The sequence below is a fragment of the Triticum urartu genome, chromosome 7A (genome assembly GCF_056163025.1).
Source record: "Triticum urartu cultivar PI428250 chromosome 7A, HENAU_Tu73, whole genome shotgun sequence".
In the NCBI taxonomy this organism is placed as follows: domain Eukaryota; kingdom Viridiplantae; phylum Streptophyta; class Magnoliopsida; order Poales; family Poaceae; genus Triticum; species Triticum urartu.
The window spans coordinates 659,887,297-659,904,664 of NC_141879.1; the positions used below are offsets into that span (position 1 = coordinate 659,887,297).

A 17,368-nucleotide genomic window follows, 5' to 3' on the forward strand; every position below is an offset into this window, starting at 1 on the left:
CATATGAGACTTTTGCATATGTGTCTTCTCTCTTTAATGACATGAGGATCCCATAATTAAAAAGGCCCCATTGATTCCCTCCTAATCATCATCGGCACTCTCTTCTCTGCTTTGCTCTACCTAGACCACTCCACCACAGGGAAATCAAAGACACGATACTGTACCGAAAATAGTACAATTCTCTAAAGTATACCGGATAGAGTACTAGCTTGTACTGTGTGATGCACCGATGTCCTGGTGATTAACAACCACAGTAGTGCATGTCCTCACAAGGATTAATTGGGCCCAGCTGATGTGTGTATTCTCATACAAATATTAGCTAGGGCATACACTGCTGTTTCTGCCATTAATGTCGTTTTGCATTATTTTCCGGTGGTCTTTAGTCATACGCCTATCTTGTTGTTAACCTCTTAAATTCCCAACTGAGATTGACAGAGTGGTCCAAATCCAGGGTTACTAGCACATGCTTTTAAATGATAATAAAATAAAGAAAATTAGGGTTCACCCATTCATGGTGTCATTTTCAGCACATTGTTTGTATTTTATGGATTATGATGATCAATTGGACTTGTGTTATGTGTTCGTGCTGTCAATATAAGAGTGACTAGAGTGGATGGCCATAGGCTCCATATAGCCATCAACTGGTAGTACTGTTAATCATGCTCTTAAAAGGAGATTAGTACTATGCATTATGTGGAAGTACCGGTATCTGGTTAGACACAACAAGCAAGGACCTGCTCTGCAGTGAATTATCAGACCTAATCTGAAATGAAGCTGCAGCCTTTGTGTGGAGCAGGGACAGAAGCATGCATGCATGCATTTCTAATTAATTGGGTCATGCATGCATGCATACTTGTTCGCAATGTTGGACCGTCTGCTGACAGACCTCAACTTATTTCAGATTTCAGACAAGTGAGGCTTCACATACCGCAAGTGCGTGTACAGTGCATGTAGTCTGAAAGATGAAATTTCATACCAAGTGAAATGAATCCTGACCTTGGCATCTTAATGAGCTTGTAAGCAGATGCATTATTGCACTCATATTCACTTTCTGTGCCCTTTGATAATGTGGGTACAATCGATTGGTTTAAGCCGGGAACTCCGGAGCAGACGGAACCAGGTCCCAGCCCGGTGACAGGTACAGTGAGCGAGCGACGAGGAGGAGGCGGTCAAGGAAAGGAGATATTATCTTCTCTCTCTGCCGAGACAGATTAGAGCCAGAGGGTAGTTGAAGTTGGGTTTACTTTAACTGCATTTCTGTGCTTGTCATCTTCTTCTGTGGGAAACCCTGGTCCTGTTTATGCCCGTCTCTGTGAAAAGCGAGCTTTTGGGTGGGGTGTAGATTTGGACAGGGCGGCGCCGCAAAGTAAACAAAGGTTTCACACTCGAAGTCAATACTGTTTGACATTTAGTTAGTGGCTCTTTTTGCCGTATGAATTATGGAGGTGGGTAACTAGCCATGTGGCGGATGTTTCAAATCTGTAAAAAGTTGCACCTGAAACAATTACTTTCGGGTAAAAAGTACAAAGCGGCTAAAATCCGATTGTCAAATTTTCTCTTTTTGGCACAAATGGCACGTGCAGTTCTCTACTCTGTTAATCTATCCATTTCACAAAGGAGTGATGTTTTAGATATTTGACATGGTCTCGAAGATATAACGTTTGACCACTAAAGACATTGTTCAACGCGGACCTATATTCCTCCGCTCTCTTTTTGCTGGCATGTCTCAACCAGGCGAGCCAGCGTATGCCAACCTAGACAGGCAGTTGTTTGAGATGATCCACGACGAAGGCGAATGCAGCTTCAAGGACAGACAAGTGGGTGACTCGGAGCCAAAAGTCCACGCCTAGCAACCGGGCACGCACACGCAACGACCAAAATTGTACACCGGGCAACCGGGGCAGGACACGTACGATGACGGCGGTCTTGATCCGGAGGATTGGCCGGCCGATCCAAAGAAGAGAGTTGTTGTCAATGTGTGGTTGGCCAGTAGCCTCGATCCAATCCATGGTATGGAACAAGAGGGCACAATATCTTTGGTCCAATGGTCATTCTTGATTGCATGAGCACAAGAATTTTGAGACAGCCCCATTGTAACAAACTCATCCGTAATCATGAGACAAAGTCTCCCAACCATCGAGGGTACATCATCCAAGAGGTCGTGAGCAAGTATTGCGATTTATAGTTAAGGGGAGAATGTAATTGTCCCCCAAAAAACGTGATTTATAGTTCCCTCGCGAAAAAATGTGATTTACAGTTTCCGCAAAAAAGAAGTGATTTACAGAACCGCACACATCTTTCGCAAGTTGGTTCGTCGACGAGTGGAGAGAGAAGAAATTCCCAGCAGTAGCAACAGCGGCAGCTGGGCATCATGGTCGTGTCGCGTCGACCCCGCGTGCGCTGTTTCCTTAAACCAGCACACCAGGCAAGGCAGCGCGACAGATTCTCCTCGCCTGGCCACGGCCGGGCCGCCGGTTCCTGTCCGTCACCCCCGCGGAGCAGGGCACCGCACCCTGGCGCCGTACCGCCGCCGACGGCGACGCCAGTGGATAACACGCCTCCGCTCCACTCCACTTGCGTGCGCGCTTCAACTCTCCGTTCAACCTCACCTTCACGTGAAAGAAAGAAAGGAAGGAAAAATCGAGATCCGGCGGTGGGGCCGGCCGGAGATCCGAGCGCGACGGAGGAATCCTGAGCCGATCGGCGTGGGGACGCGATGGCCCGGACCGCCGGGGAAAGATCGCTCGGGTGGTGCGTGCATGTCACCGAGCATCATCGTCCACATGGAGATGGATGCGTGCGTGTGTGCAACCATGATACGCGCCGCCGCCGCTTTCGGCCACCACGTGTGCCGCCGACGGCGACCGGAGATACATCCCCACCGAGGTGAGGTTCGTCCTAGCATAGGTGATGATGCACGGCGCCCCTTGGGACGAGCATCGGGCCAGGTGGGAGAGAGATGGACTGATGGAGTGACGGGTACCTGGGGACGGGGCTGGATTGGGAGCGCCATTAATTCAGGCTTGAAGAAATGGGTGCGAGCGTGATGGATGGATGGATGGAAGGAGGGGCATCGCATCACATCATCAATCTTTCCTTTTCTCCTAATTTCAAAAGAGAAATCCCCAATTCGATTGCTCTAGTCTTTGGCACAAGGGGATGAGTGGGTCGGATGGGACCTGTAGCCCTCACATGGTGGGGTGCCGCTCTGGTCCAGCTCTACGCGTGCAAAGCCAAAGCCTCAAAAGGGTGGGAATGATGGGGGTGGATGCCTACATACATTCCTCTTCCCCCCAAAGGTGGCCTCTGTCCATCTTTGGGCCTATCCACCATGGTCCTGCACCACAGCGCCTTTCTACATCTACATGTACAGGTAAATAAATGGCCATGCCAGTTCCGATTGGCAACGCCAGTAACAGCAAATGGTGGTAACTCCAGGGCGCTACTGATCTGAAAGTGAGGCCATGAAGATCACTTCACTGGAGCCTGCTAACTGAATTCTGGTGTCTTGCCATTGATGCATGTGGAACCCAAAAATGCAGTGTCAATGCAGAATATGAACAAGATAGGCAACTGCAACAACGACAAGAGAATTGATGACTAGAGCCTACATTCACAGGATTAGTAAGGAGCACTCCACAGAGCAGGGTTTTGGCAGGCTTACCAAAAGGGGGGTTTACGGATCACGGTACAGTTCCTACTTCTTCTCAACATGATATCATCACATGGCATGATTATTAGGCGGTAGTACATGACTTAAAGAGCTAGTACGAATGGTCTATGTGCTTGCTTTCCAGTTCCGGGTCTCGAAAACTAGGAGAGAAAGGAAAAAAGGCTGCAGAAACATACGCGGCGAAGCTACAGCATTAAGCGAGGGCCTTTGCTCTCTTCAGAACTCGACCTCGACCGAGCCGACCGACGCGATCCCGGTGCTCAGGCTCCTCGACTCCTGCCTGCTCGCATAGTCGTCGCAGCTGCTACCGCCACCACCACCGCCTAGCCTCTTCCCGGGGGCCGAGCTCAGGAGCTCCAGGCCCTGCTTGCCCATCTGCTGCACCTCCTGCGGGGACAGGATCTTTATGCAGGACACACTGTTCACGAATTCCCTGCAAAGTTGGAAGCATGCGGCACCACTGTTAAAAAACAGCATGGAAAATGAAGTAACACAGATCATCGTCAGGGCGGTCAAGGAACTTACTGCCAAGGGTCGTCGCCAACCAGAAGGACATCCTCCTCCCGGTCGACGAATACAAGCTGCCAGCCTGATCTCATAGGGTCTTCCAACTGGCCCTCAAGGCCAAATAGGCGCCCCAGTTCCCTACGTAGTTCATGATAGTTGCTAAACTTGGTGATATCAAGCGACCTTCCGTAGGTTCCAGATTTGTAAACCTGTTTGATGTTCACATGGAGAAAAAATAACACATCAAATGCGGTGATGGAACAATTTACCAAAACATCAGAGTATTCTTTTTCTTGCATCTAGTTGTAGTGTGCGGTCAATACTCCAAAAGTTGAGTAAAAATAGCATCAGATGTGTGTCTACCAATTTTAAGACATGTCTTTCTATAGATTGATAGTCACGAAATGGGCAAAACAGACAGCAGCTATATATTGTTAAAGAAGCAACATAGTTTCAGGGAAATAAGCAAGATAGTTTCAAGGAAGAAGTAACATGATTGCTCGTCATATAGAGAAAGCCACTCACCTTCACAAAGGTTGCAGGTGGTTGATTCACTTGATCAGGAGTGTGTGAACATGGCACATATCCCGACTCATCCAAGCATCCTGAACTATTTAGTGTCTGATCCAAGGAGAAATCATGTTGAGAAGGGCTCAGAAAATTGGAAGTGGAATAGGGAATTGCCGTCGAATCATTCTCGTCATGAAGACCTCCTTGCATCAGAAGTGAGTGTGAGTCTATATTAACGCCGAACAGAAGATGATTCTGAGGATCAGAGCTCCCATCTTGATCCACCAAGCAACCTCTTCCAGGAAGTGGCGCTAATGCAGAGCTTTGAGGTATGCTAGGTGGTGTTGAGGATAGCTGTTCCATGTGCGTGGTGGACTGAGGACGAGAAGGAATCAGAGACTCCACTGCAACTCGCTTTGACGACCATGAGTCAGGGACAGGTACCGCGGTAGGCCTTGACATACTCCGGTGTGAAGCTGTTTCTGATGAGAATGGCCCCAAGGTATTATGCATGGCGGGGGCGCCGGATGGGGACAATGAGCTCATATTCGTGTCCGAAAAGCTCTGAGACTGCGAAAACGGTAAGGCCGTTTGCAGTGCTGTAGGTGAAGACTGAGGACCTGGGGAGAGTTGAGAATATGCTGACTGGTAGTTTGCCACATTCTTCTGTTGTTGCATATGCTGATGTTGAGGGACTTGCATACCCTGCGATTGCTGCTGATTTGATTCTTGTTGTTGGAGAAGCTGTGGCTTCTGCTCATTGAAGGACTGGCACCGTTGGAGCTGCTGTTGAAGGAACTCAGACTGAGCCTGGCCTTGGATCGTGGTGCCATTCATGTTTTGAAGGTATGACTGCTGCTGAAACTGAGGTTGCATTTGCTGCAAAATCTGACTTTGCAGAAGCGGCGTAGCCCTACCAACCATGTTCTGTGGCTGCTGGAACTGCAACATCGTGGGTGACATCTTTGTTGGGTCCTGGAATGCAGCCGCAGCCATCGTTTGGTAAATGTCAGGTTGTAGGCCAAGTAACGACGCATCCAGCCTTGGCTGCATCCAGGGATTCATGCCAGCACCACCGAAATTCAGCGACTGGAAACCAGGGTTTGCACTATCTCGAAGCCACATGAGCGAGGAAGTCAAGTCATCATCCTTACCACCTACAGAAAGAGAAAGATAATTTATAACACTCCATGCTGAAAGAATGCTACACAATTATTCGAGCATAGCTATTTACGAATGCTTGTTAAAGACCAGCTGTCCACCATACCATGCAGAGAAGGCAAGCCTGTTGGCCAAGGTCGCTTCAGTCTAAGAGGAAAAGGAGTAGGATACATCGGGAAAGTTGTCAGGGGTTCAATCTCCCAAAGTGACACCCTTGGCTGCCTCTCTCCAGCAGTTGATTCATCCCAGCCAACCTGCATTTTTCATAGACAAACTTTTCTGTCATGCTAAACTGTGAGGTTGGTACCAAGAAAAAGTAAGCAATATCTATAGGAATTCATCTTGTCTAACAAAAACTTTGCATGGTGCATGGTAAACAACAGGCGATGTTCATGAACAGACTTGACTAGAGGCAATAATAAGTGCTAGCCCATAAATATACCTTTACAGAGCGCCAATGTGAGTTTGGCCAACGAACATCATCGAGATCACTAATTCCTGTAATTGTCCCCATGTATCTGAAAAATAAGAATAATCAGTATGGTTAGACAGTTTAATGATTTTTAGGTAAGACTGCTAATAGTTAATACCGTTTCTTGCTGCAGCTTGTCTAGAATAAAAGATGAAAAGCACATCAAAGTTAAATTTGGCATACCTCCTAACACTTGACTCTTCTGTCTCAAAAAGCATCCTGAAACGCATCCCCACCGATATACGGGTATGATACACGGCTTTTACATACTTGGCAAGTGGTATAACAAACTCGCAAGGACTGGCTCTGCACAAACAGAAGAGTTTAAACTTAAAGCATTCAGAAGGAAAAACACAGAACAAACAAATGCATACAATTTTTTTTACCTTGGGTTATAAAAGATTGTAAACCGGCTATTTGTTGAAGCAGCATGAGCAGCTGCAGCAAGAAGACCAATGTGCATGCTATCGCTAGATAGGACAGAAGATGGCATGACAGTTTGTGGCCGAGTTGCCCGGCGAATTCCCAGAAGAAGCTGATTGTTGTCATTCCTGAGAATTCAAGGGGATACACAAATTTGACCGATGAGAATTTGTGTGCTGGAGTAGACATCGAGGAGAGAGGGATGCCTAGTTATCATCTGAGTGTTGGAACAATGAACATACCAGATAAATAGGACAGAGTCCCCAGCGACAAGTCTCTTTGCACTTACAAAGACACTCCAGCCTGTAGTGAGAAGATGCCGCTTTGGCTGACCTGCAAAATAAGAGCTTTTCAGTAAGCTTCTTCATTCTCTTAACTCTTCTTAAGATAAACCTTCATCGGGGGAAAATTGAGTAAACAGAAAGAATCATGCTTGACATTGTTCCCTGACACATTTTTCAGAAGATATCAGAGACTGAGAACCACTCACCGCGAAAGATGTGACGGAATTTCCACTCATTGCCATGAAGATCTTTTGCAAACAACTCCTGTGCTGGAGGCTGCATAGTGAAATCCTACAAAATGTTACAGGCAAGTTAGAAGAAGAGTTGATGATTCGGCTCACTCCATGAAATCAAGTAAAATTCAAAAATCAAGCTGGAAAGTGTAGGGAAGCGGCACAGACCAGCGGAGGAAACACTTTCTCAGCTGCTCGCCGGGGAACAGAGAAGCCGCCATGCGTGCTTGTGTCACTCGCAGTTAATGTTTTGCAAAAATAATTCGTTGGCTGTTTGTTTGCAGTACCTAATTCAGCAGGTAGATACGGATCCTTCAGCTCTTGCTGAAAAGAGAAGCAAGCTAAAGTTACTCTCTTGGATACTGAGTCAAAAAAACTTTCACATGGCACATGGTAAATATGAATTACCGGGTTAAGCGGTTGCAAGGTCATCTGCGCATAGACCTCGTCCGTCTCTGCATCGGCCTGCAGGTAATAAAAACCAATGATCAAACACAAAGATAGCAGTGATATTACATGGCTGGTAAAAATGTGTGCTCCAAAACTCAACACTTACATGCATGGTCACATTGTGCAGCTGGCAGATAAGCTGTGGAGGCAAATTGGGATAGTTGGGGATCTGAGACTCGATCTCTTTATTCGTCGACGCGGCTACCTGAGACAGAAATTCACCCAGTAAATCGACAGACACAAAGAAAGCAAACGATTTCTAACATAATTAAGCCAGATTTTTTCTGTTCTGACGCCGAAAGCTAGGATTCAGGATCATGCAAAGTTCCTTGCACTGGAGGTGGAATTTTGCACCAACCTGCTCGCTGTGACCCTGTGGGAAGTACACCACCCTGCTGCCGACCGCGGGCAAGGAGACGAGCGGGCCGGCGCAAGCGTGCCATAGCTCCGAATTCAGGCACTTGTGCTCCTCAGCAACTGTAATGGCAAAATCATATGAGCAGCAGGCTTGTCAGTGTTGATTTTTAACAGATAATGATGGCTCAAGGGGCTGTAACAGCTCTGAATTCATATATGCTGGTCTTGAAGATTATTCAAGAAGGCGGGCATGCAACGAAATGAACTTCTAATTAGTGGCCTAAGGTTATTAATTTATTTTTCATCTTCGTGGAAAATCAACAATTATGCAGACGCAAACACACATATTTCAGTAAAACTAAAATAACAAATTAACACACACAGCAGGAAATTGGATGGGAAATAGGCGAGATTGCAGAACCGAAATTCCACTCCAACGAAATTAGTACTGAACTGAAATTTCACAGGCATAAAAGTACCCCCAAAACACACAAGAAGCATTTTTCATACCGATTGCAGCAACCCCCAACAAATCCAAATATTACCCCGGACCCGAATTCGACGCATTGGGGTACGATGGCCTGATCACACGGCTATAATCAATCCGTGGAGAGAGCCTCCGAGGAAAAAAATCACAAGCACAAGCGAGAGCCCAGTAGTAGTACTGGTAGTCCCACAAACTCCAAATCACACGGACAGCGAATAAATGAAGAGCGAGGGCAGCAGCCCACGGACGGGGCAGGAGACAGAGGAATACCGTACCTTCCGGCGACGGCGGCGCCTGGGCCGGGAGGACGGCGCCCGCCGGCGACGAGAGCCTCATTTTTTGTTGCGATGAAAAAGGGCAATCAGAGACCGATCTGATGAAGGGGAGGCAGCAATAAAAGAGCGTGCGCGGGCGGAGGCGGGGGAAGGAAGGGGAGAGCGGAGGAAAGATTCCTCCTTTTCAGGCCAAATCACAGCGCCTTCCCTAATAAACCCGTCGCTTTCCCGGCTCCTCCTCCTCCTCCTCCTCGCCAACTCACTCGCCAGGGAATGGAACGGAACGGAATGGGATGGAATGGAAGGGAGCCGAGAGCCCCTTTTGCCGTGCGCAGTCACGCTTCCTGATCCTTCCTCCCCGGGAAATCACCGCGGGCGTTGCGCCCAAGTTGCCGCCTCCGAGGACGGCAGAAAACCCCGATCCCCGGCCGCCGGAATGCGCGGGGGCGCCGCCGTCACGGCCGCCGGAGCCGGGAGACAGTCGATCCGAGGAGCCGCCCCGTCGGATCTCGCGGCCGCGAGCTCCCGACGGCCTAACGCCGCGCGCCGGCCGCCGCCCCCCGGCAGATCCGAGCGCCGCCGCCGCCGGAGAGGGGCATGCTCGCCGCCTCCTTTGCTCGCTTGCTTCGGAGCTGCGGTCACAGCTGGCTGCTTGCTTGCCTCGGCCCGGCTTCGCTTTCTTGGGCTCGGCTTGCTCGCTCCCTCCTCCTCTGGCCGCTTGCTTGCTCTGGCTCTGGCCGCTGCCGCCGCTGGACCTGTCCTTGGGGTTTTAACCCCACGAGTGGTGCTAGCCGCTTTCCTCAGTCCCCCTCCCTCTCCCCTGTAAAATCGTGTACAGTACGTACGCCCTTTCGTCCGTTTTACTAAGCGACTTGGAAGTATACTTGTACAGTTGTGCAGGGGCAGGTATTTTTATAGCAGTGCTGATGAGGAGGCGTGCGCTCCTGCTTTGCTCGTGCTCCCCGGAATATGTGTGGCATGTGCAGTGAGCGAGCGTTCTCTGCATGTACGCGTACGATATGCCCGCTCGCCTGTGTGAGTGATGTGAACGTCTCCTCCCTGGTGGAGTGGAGTGCTGCTACTCAATTAATGGTGGTGTGTGTACTACTGGCTTTTGTTGCTGGAAGCACAGAGATTAATGGTGGTGTTTGTATTACTTGAAAAAAGCAGCTTTGCTGTTTTCAGTTACATGAATTTTCCTCCCTCTTTTTTTAAGAAAATAATCAACTGGGTTGCACCGCGTGAATCCAAAAAATGGACAAAACCAGTTTTGCTTCGGCACACCCCTAAAAAGTTTGGGCGGATCTTAAAGATACCGAAAAAGGGTATTCTCGTACATTCAGGATCAACTAATTCTAATATGTATTCCTTCAATGGATCAAACGAGAGATCACAACAATTTAAACCTTTTTTATTAAAGGGATTACTTTTAATGACAACCTTCAATCCGTATTGAAATCTATTAAAAAAATCTAGAGGAGTGTATTGAAGCAAAAATCGACACTCTAGATCATTAACTTATTACGGGTAAAAGAAATTCTACTTTGTGTGTCAAGATATCTATGTGAGCTGCTACTCGAGGGTACAAACTTTCAACTTTATCATTGAGATATATTGAACCTTTTTCTTGCTTCTGCTTTTTCTACGCGTGAATAATACATTAAATCTGCATTACTATGTATAGAACATTATATATTTTTTTAGGATTATGGTGTTTGCCTGTTTTGTCTTCAATAGATGGGAACAATTTATTTTCTTAATTAATGGAACATGCAAAATAACTGCCTTGGTTTTAAAAGTACAGGGTCGTCCACTTTTCTCAACATTTTTGTTTGTAAATGGGTGCATATGAACCTAAATTGGTAGCTCGCTAAGGAAACACACGTCCATTCGGATTTGTAAGGCGGGCACATGATTTTATGTCTTCAGTTTGCTTTTATACCGTCATTTTGCAAAACGAAACATGCCAGAAAAATTGTAAGTTTAGAACCTTCATTAATCCAATGTTGTACTTTTAGTGGCATAGCACACATGTTCGCTAGTCAAATCGGTCGTGGAGGTGCGAAGGGCCCTGGCCCCTCGCCGGCGAGAGAGACTCCACTCTCGTTTTTGTTTAGATCAGCGTCTTTGTTGGTTTTGTGTGGGGATGGCGATGTCCCCTTGTAGGAATAATGTCTACCACGTCTGATCCATGTCCCGATGGTGTGCCTACCATCATCGGAGAGGGCATCTGCTGGTGTAGATCTCGCAGGATTTGGTCGGTGTTGATTTTCAGTGGATTGTTTTGGATCGTCGTGTCTTTGCATATGTTTGACCGTTTCGATCAACGCTTCTCTTCATTGGTGATAGTTGTTATCATGGTGCACAGGTCATGTGAGGCCTTAGCACGATGACTTAAGAAGGTTTGTCTAGCTCTGACGAGGGAGGGCCGATGACGGTGGTGCACCTTCGGCTCGCTCCGGTGGTTCTAGTCGTCGCTGGGTAGTTTACGAACCTAGACATAATTTTTGTTATTTCTGGTGTTCTCTATGTTGCCATGACGGTTGATGAATACATAGGAGTTTCTCTAACAAAAAGAAAAACCATGATATGGGGTCAAAAACTTCTGAAACAACGTAGGCATGTCCAGGCTAGGTAGACACACGTACAAATCAAATTTGGCGGAAAAGTAGATTTCTCATGGACATAGGAAAAGCTCATATCAAGTTATCATACAGCAAGCCAGGAAATATATTTTCGATAAAAGAATTTTCATCTAATCGGCGAATCGAGGTGATATACAACTGTTGTAAACTCAGGCAATGACTTTTCACATTAGAAATAAACTCACAAAAAAAGGGTGCATATGAACAGAGCAAGTACATCACTATCTTGTGTTAAGAAAAATACTCCCTCCGATCCGTAATAAGTGTCGTGCTTTAGTTCATTGAATCGATAATAAATGTCATGATTTTAGTTCATTGAATTAAAACTGGGTGCATCCCTATTTTAAAGTTAAAGTAAGCATATACCGCAAGTTATTATATTATTTTTTTGGCATCAAACCGCAAGTGATTTTATGTTGCAGAAAAACCTACATGTTTGTGTTTTTCTACTAGTCTTCTACATCTATGGTTTTGTTTTCACATAAAAAAAACAGAAATACGACTTCTCAGGAACACATAAACATTGTGTCCATGTGCACCTATGATCATACTACTCCCTTCGGTCCTTTTGATTATGCATATAAGTTTCGTCTGAAGTGAAAGTATCTCTACTCTGCCTAAATTTATAGAAAAATGCACCAACATTGACAATGCCAAATCAATATGTTTACATTTGTTAAGAAATTTAGTTTCATAGTATACTTATTTGGTATTGTGGATGTTCATATTTTTTAACATAAATTTGTTCAAACTTTACAAAATTTGATTTGACTCAAATCTAATACGCGGAGCAAGGGGGTGTTTGTTTCCAAGGACTTTTTTTTTGGGACTAGAAAAAGTCCCTAGCAAACCAAACAGGATGAGACTTTTTTGGGACTTTTTGCTAAAAGTCCTTAGAAGCACCTCCTTGAGAGTCTTTTTTAAAAAGTCTTAAGGACTAGAAAAAGTCATAAGACTAGAGAACCAAACACCACCTAAAAAGGACCGGAGGGGTAACATTCATACTAGTAGCGGTTTTACAGGTTTTAATTGTAGCACAAGTAAATATTTTTACCATTTCCGGGAACCAGCTGCTACTAGTAGAGTAGTACTCCCTCCATTCCACAATGTAGTGCTTGCTCTATCTTCGTGATTCAACTTTGACCGTAAATTTAACTACCAAGACCAATTAAGGCGGGAGCAAAAATTATATCAATGAATTCGTATTCAAAAAAGTTTTTAATTATATAATTTTTTTCTCCCGCCGCAGTTGGTCTCGTTGGTTAAATTTGTGGTTAAAGTTGAACCTCGAGAAGCGCGGGCACATTATATTTTGGAATGAAGAGAGTAGTAGTAGACCACCGGGGAACAAAACATGGTGACGCCACCCTCATCCGAATTCGCGCTTCGTCTTGGCCTCTTCCGTCACGCCAGGCTCATTGAAGCTGCTTATTAAATTCATCCGGCAGTCCTAATCTGGTTGGAGTGGTTGCCGTAATGCCGTAGCAGTCAAACCAGCCACTACAATAGACTTAAACGACGATATTGGCTCGACACATTTGCCGTTATTAGCAGCAGTACGTGGAGTAGTATTTGCACCCCAACCTCGGCTGCCTAAGTTAAGCTACGCGAAAGGAACCAAGATTACGCACAGAAACCTCGATTTGCCAGCCAATGAAGCGGAACGCAATCTGTCTGACAGCGATAGTCAATTTGCCCGAGCACCATATATCGACCGTCCGATTCGATCCAACGGTGTTTGACAGTAGATCAGCTCCGATCGTACATGAACCAGAAATGGAAAAAATCAACGCCGTGCCACATGTGACGCCGTATGTAACCGGGCCCACGTAAATTCGAGTGTGATGTGTGTATGTACATACGGCGCTACTATTTTCTCACAAGCGCCTGGATCCGTCCCCGCACAAGAGCGCCGGAGCGGTTCCTTTCGTCGAACTGTTTGCCGATGGGGGCGGCATTTATCACGCGCAGGCCCGGCCGTCTCCATCCCCATCGCGTCGATCGCCGATCTCGGATACCACCACGCACGTACAGTACATACTACAAGCATAGTAGTACCAAATACGGCGCTGGGGAGAGCGTGTCCTCCTCGTCGCCTCCTTTCCCGGCGACAGGAACGGCGCGCGGCCGGACCCGTCGGCCTCAGGCCCCTGGCCGGCCGGCCTCCACGCCGCCGGGATTTCTTAATTGTTGTTTCTGTTTGTTTTTGTTTATTTATTCCTCTTCGATTTAGCGCCGGCGGAAAATGGTCGTGCGGCCGTGCTGGGTGGCCGGGCGACATGTCCGGGATGGGGTAAACTCGTGGTTATAAGTCGACCAATCCTGGAGATAATTGGCGTTTTGGTCGTGGTCGTGGACCTGCCGCGCTGTGCTGTCCCGGGTAGGGATGGGTGGGTGCTGCTGGAATACTGCGGAGTGATGGCGTGGATCACATGCGTTTTCGTGGGGGTTCGGATCGGGCGATGCGCTGCTCCTGCTGCTGCCTGTGGCGTGCGTGCGTCGTCAGGTCAGGTGGAGTCGCTGAGGTTGAGAGAGATTCCGTGCAAGGTTCCGCTCCGACTCGTGTCGTGTCGAGAGGCCGGTCCACGGAGGGTCGTGGGCAGCAGCTCGGCCGGAGTGGCTCCTCGTGCCGACCGACAGGCGCGCACGGATCCGGCTCACGTCGCGTCGCGTCGCCGCGCGCCGGGTTACGCGGAACCGGCCGGCTCGGGTCGGGTCAGTGCGACCGCGCAGGCAGGCGCACGCACATGGGACGGTGACCGTGAGCGGAGTCGTTGGCGGTGGCACCGTCGTCAACAACAAGCGCGGCGCCAGGGCCGGGCCGGAAAGCGCTCTGCGGCGAGGCCACGCGGTACTACGTGCCCCCCGCGTCGTGGCGGGCAACATGACCGGAGCGAGTGGCGGACCTCTTGTACGTCCGCTCTGACGCGGGCGTCGTCCGCACACAAGTGCGACGCCCGCGGGTCATGTGTGTGTGCACTACATGTGCCCGCGAGGGGGAGGAACCGTGCCGTCCGTCCGGCTGCAGGTCCGTCCGTCGATGTGACCGTGTCCATCCTTGGTTGGGGCCGAGACCAACCAGTTGGGTATGCGTACGTGATCGATACGGCGGATTCCCAAACGCCACCCAACCACCTCTATGCACGTCTCACTTTTTATCCGGGCCAATCGGACGGCCGACCTGTATGCACGTTACTATCCAAATCCATCGCAGAGTTGTGCTAGTGTTTGTCCTTAAACCACTGCAAGCTGCACATGCCCACCATTACTATCGAGCTACACCACCCCTACTGCATATGAGATGACCAGACCGTCTGCCTGCACGACCGCCGACGAGGCCACGCACGGTCTCGCAGCAGCTGTCGAACAAACTTGTTCATAAACTAAGCCTCTTGCACGTAACCACGGAAGCAAAGGGCCGGCGTGCACTTGCCACTAAAAGCAGTGATGCGTTCTCGCACCGGCGGCCGGGCCCCCACCGTCCGCCGCGCCGCGCCGGTACCACGACCTACGCCTACACGTACGTACGTACCACTGCCGCGCGGCGCATGCAGGCAGGACGGGAGGGGCCGCGGCGAGGGAGCGGACCTGCCGACGCGGCGTGCCCGTACCGGTCGACCCCATGCTCGTTCTACTAGTACGTTACGTACGTAGGCCGGTCCATCCATGGTCCAGCCGGCCGCCCCGTACCCGGCGGCCCCATTCCCATTGCCAGCACTGTACGTCCGTCGACGCCGTGCTCGGGTCTGACCCAGGCCGCCGCCCCTCGCTGTTTTGTCACAGCTTTTACGTGTCCACAATTAATTAACCGCATGTTCCCTTCAAAAAAAATTTAATTAACCGCATGTTACGGGCGGGCAACCCCTGGCTAGGGAAGGAGGAGCTTTACTGCTAGGATGGAGGCCGGGCTAGCCCTAGTCGTCGCCCGTCAGAGCGGCTGCTACACTGGCCTGTCGGTCGCGGTGCGTGCCCAGCCTCGGCCTCCGCCTCACCAACTGCCGTACCTACCCCTGGCACGGCACATTGAAGCCCCCTCCCGGTCCCCGCCCGTCAGAGGCCGCCGCTCGCGTGAATCCCGCGGTCACACGATTTGTCCGTTCCATCCGTCCATGGCCCCGCTCCGACGTGCCGGTGCGCCTCATCATCATCATGCTGATGAAGATGCATTTCTAGGGCCAATGAAGAGCTTTTCGCAGCGGCAGCGACAGTAGATAGACGGACGGATAAAAATCGTTCATCGCATGGCCGCGTGTGTGCTGTGCTGTAGCGGAACGGCGACCCCCACCCCCACACGGAACTACGGCCTCTAGATAGGGGCAGGACCCTCCCTCCCTCCCTCCCTCCCTTGGACCCCTCCAAAATGGTCCATGCTCTCTCTCTCTCTCTCTCTCTCTCTCTCTCTCTCTCTCTCTCTTTCTCTCTCTATAGCCCGTAGCAGTGTCGAGATGGGAATGGGGAGGAAAGGACGGCCTCTTTTCTTTGGAGAAATCAGATCCTTTTCTTTTCTTCGTGGGGTGAGGGTCAAACACGACGCCTCCTTCTCTTTTCTCTCTCTCCGTTTTGCATTGGGCAGCGGTGTGGAGAGAGCCAAACAAACTTGGGACTCGGGAGTGGCTTTTCCCTCCGGAGTGGTGGGTACGCAGCTAGTAGTACCGCAGCGGGGGGCGCCCGAGGCTGGCTAGGCATGGCCAGCCCTTGGGATTGGCGCGGGGCAGGCAGTGCATGCGTGGTCCATCGCTCCATGGGGACGGATGCATGGGGAAGGCGGCCTCTCGAAATGGTAGGTGCCCTAGGTTCCCCGGCGGCATCTTCCCTCTGCACGCCCGTAATTTAGCAAACACGCAGCAGTGTTTTCTGCTGTTTTGACCACGGCGGGCTTGTTACCCAACGAAGCCGTATGTTTTGTCAGCATTCGCGTTTCACATGCAATTACTTTCTACAATTACAGACCTTCTTCTTTTGCTGGCTGGCGTGGTAAGAGTCCCTCGTCTGCTTCAGGTAAGATGCAGACCTTGCCAACTTTTTTTCACTAGATTTGAATCGTTTTACTTATACTACATGTGTACCACTAGTCCTGAAAAGTCCATTCACATTCCTGCATGCGCTCCAAACAGGGACACAAGCACATTCTCCTCGGCCACAATGTTGGCCTAAAACGCAACCGGAAGAAGCTCGTCTAAACAAGCTGCCGCCCTTGGCTTTATTCTAATCCAAGGCATTTGCATTTGCATCCATGCATGCATGCATGCATGCATAAACAAGCTGCCGCCCTTGGCTTTATTCTAATCCAAGGCATTTGCATGTGGAGGATGCCAAAGCGAGCGATGTGGGGCTGGCCACAACCACAGGCGATCGACGGATCCATTCCATCCATGGATGGAACGATCAGCGAGGCATTCCGGGGCTGGGCTGGGGAAAGCGGCTCGGACCCAAGCATAGGAATACCAAAAGAACGCACACCAAGTACCAAAGCAAAGCGCCATTCTATCTTATTTTCTCCTCTCTAGTTCCCAAGCTATCGCTTTGAAGTTTGAATAACTCCCTTTTTCTTTTCCAAGTATGCCACTGTACCACTAACCCTCCAACAGTGTACCTTCGTCGTGTATATGCATGCGATCCTTCTTCTTTTGTGCCTGGCTTTTTTGGGCCCTGGTGGTATGAAAAAGAAGTGTGGGATCCACATCCGTGGTTTTTTTTAGTAAAAGATGGGATATTTATTTTATTTTATCTTTTCAGTTCATCAGGGTATAGTGTACTAGGAGGTGGGCCTCCCTCTCGGGGGAAATCATGATGGCAATTCCCTATGGCTAGGGTTCCGGTCAGTGACTAGAGCGGCCATAGTGGTGACACTGATGGCTCCCCGTCAAGTCCATCAAAGCAAAAGCCTCCCT

The 17,368-nt window shown here is 49.2% G+C and overlaps 1 protein-coding gene across 1 annotated transcript; it reads right to left on the reverse strand.

Moving 5' to 3' along the window:
* Positions 1-3,701: 3,701 nt before the first annotated feature.
* LOC125522929 (auxin response factor 17) lies at positions 3,702-9,707 on the reverse strand. The gene is made up of 14 exons (XM_048687968.2): positions 8,833-9,707; positions 8,072-8,190; positions 7,820-7,918; positions 7,672-7,728; positions 7,432-7,587; positions 7,237-7,321; positions 6,989-7,079; positions 6,710-6,874; positions 6,507-6,629; positions 6,294-6,369; positions 5,958-6,105; positions 4,706-5,847; positions 4,199-4,389; positions 3,702-4,106 (listed from the first exon to the last, which is right to left on the reverse strand). The coding sequence occupies exons 1-14, from the start codon at positions 8,891-8,893 to the stop codon at positions 3,890-3,892; spliced, it is 2,730 nt and encodes a 909-aa protein (XP_048543925.2). The 5' UTR covers positions 8,894-9,707; the 3' UTR covers positions 3,702-3,889.
* Between the last annotated feature and the right edge of the window lie 7,661 nt (positions 9,708-17,368).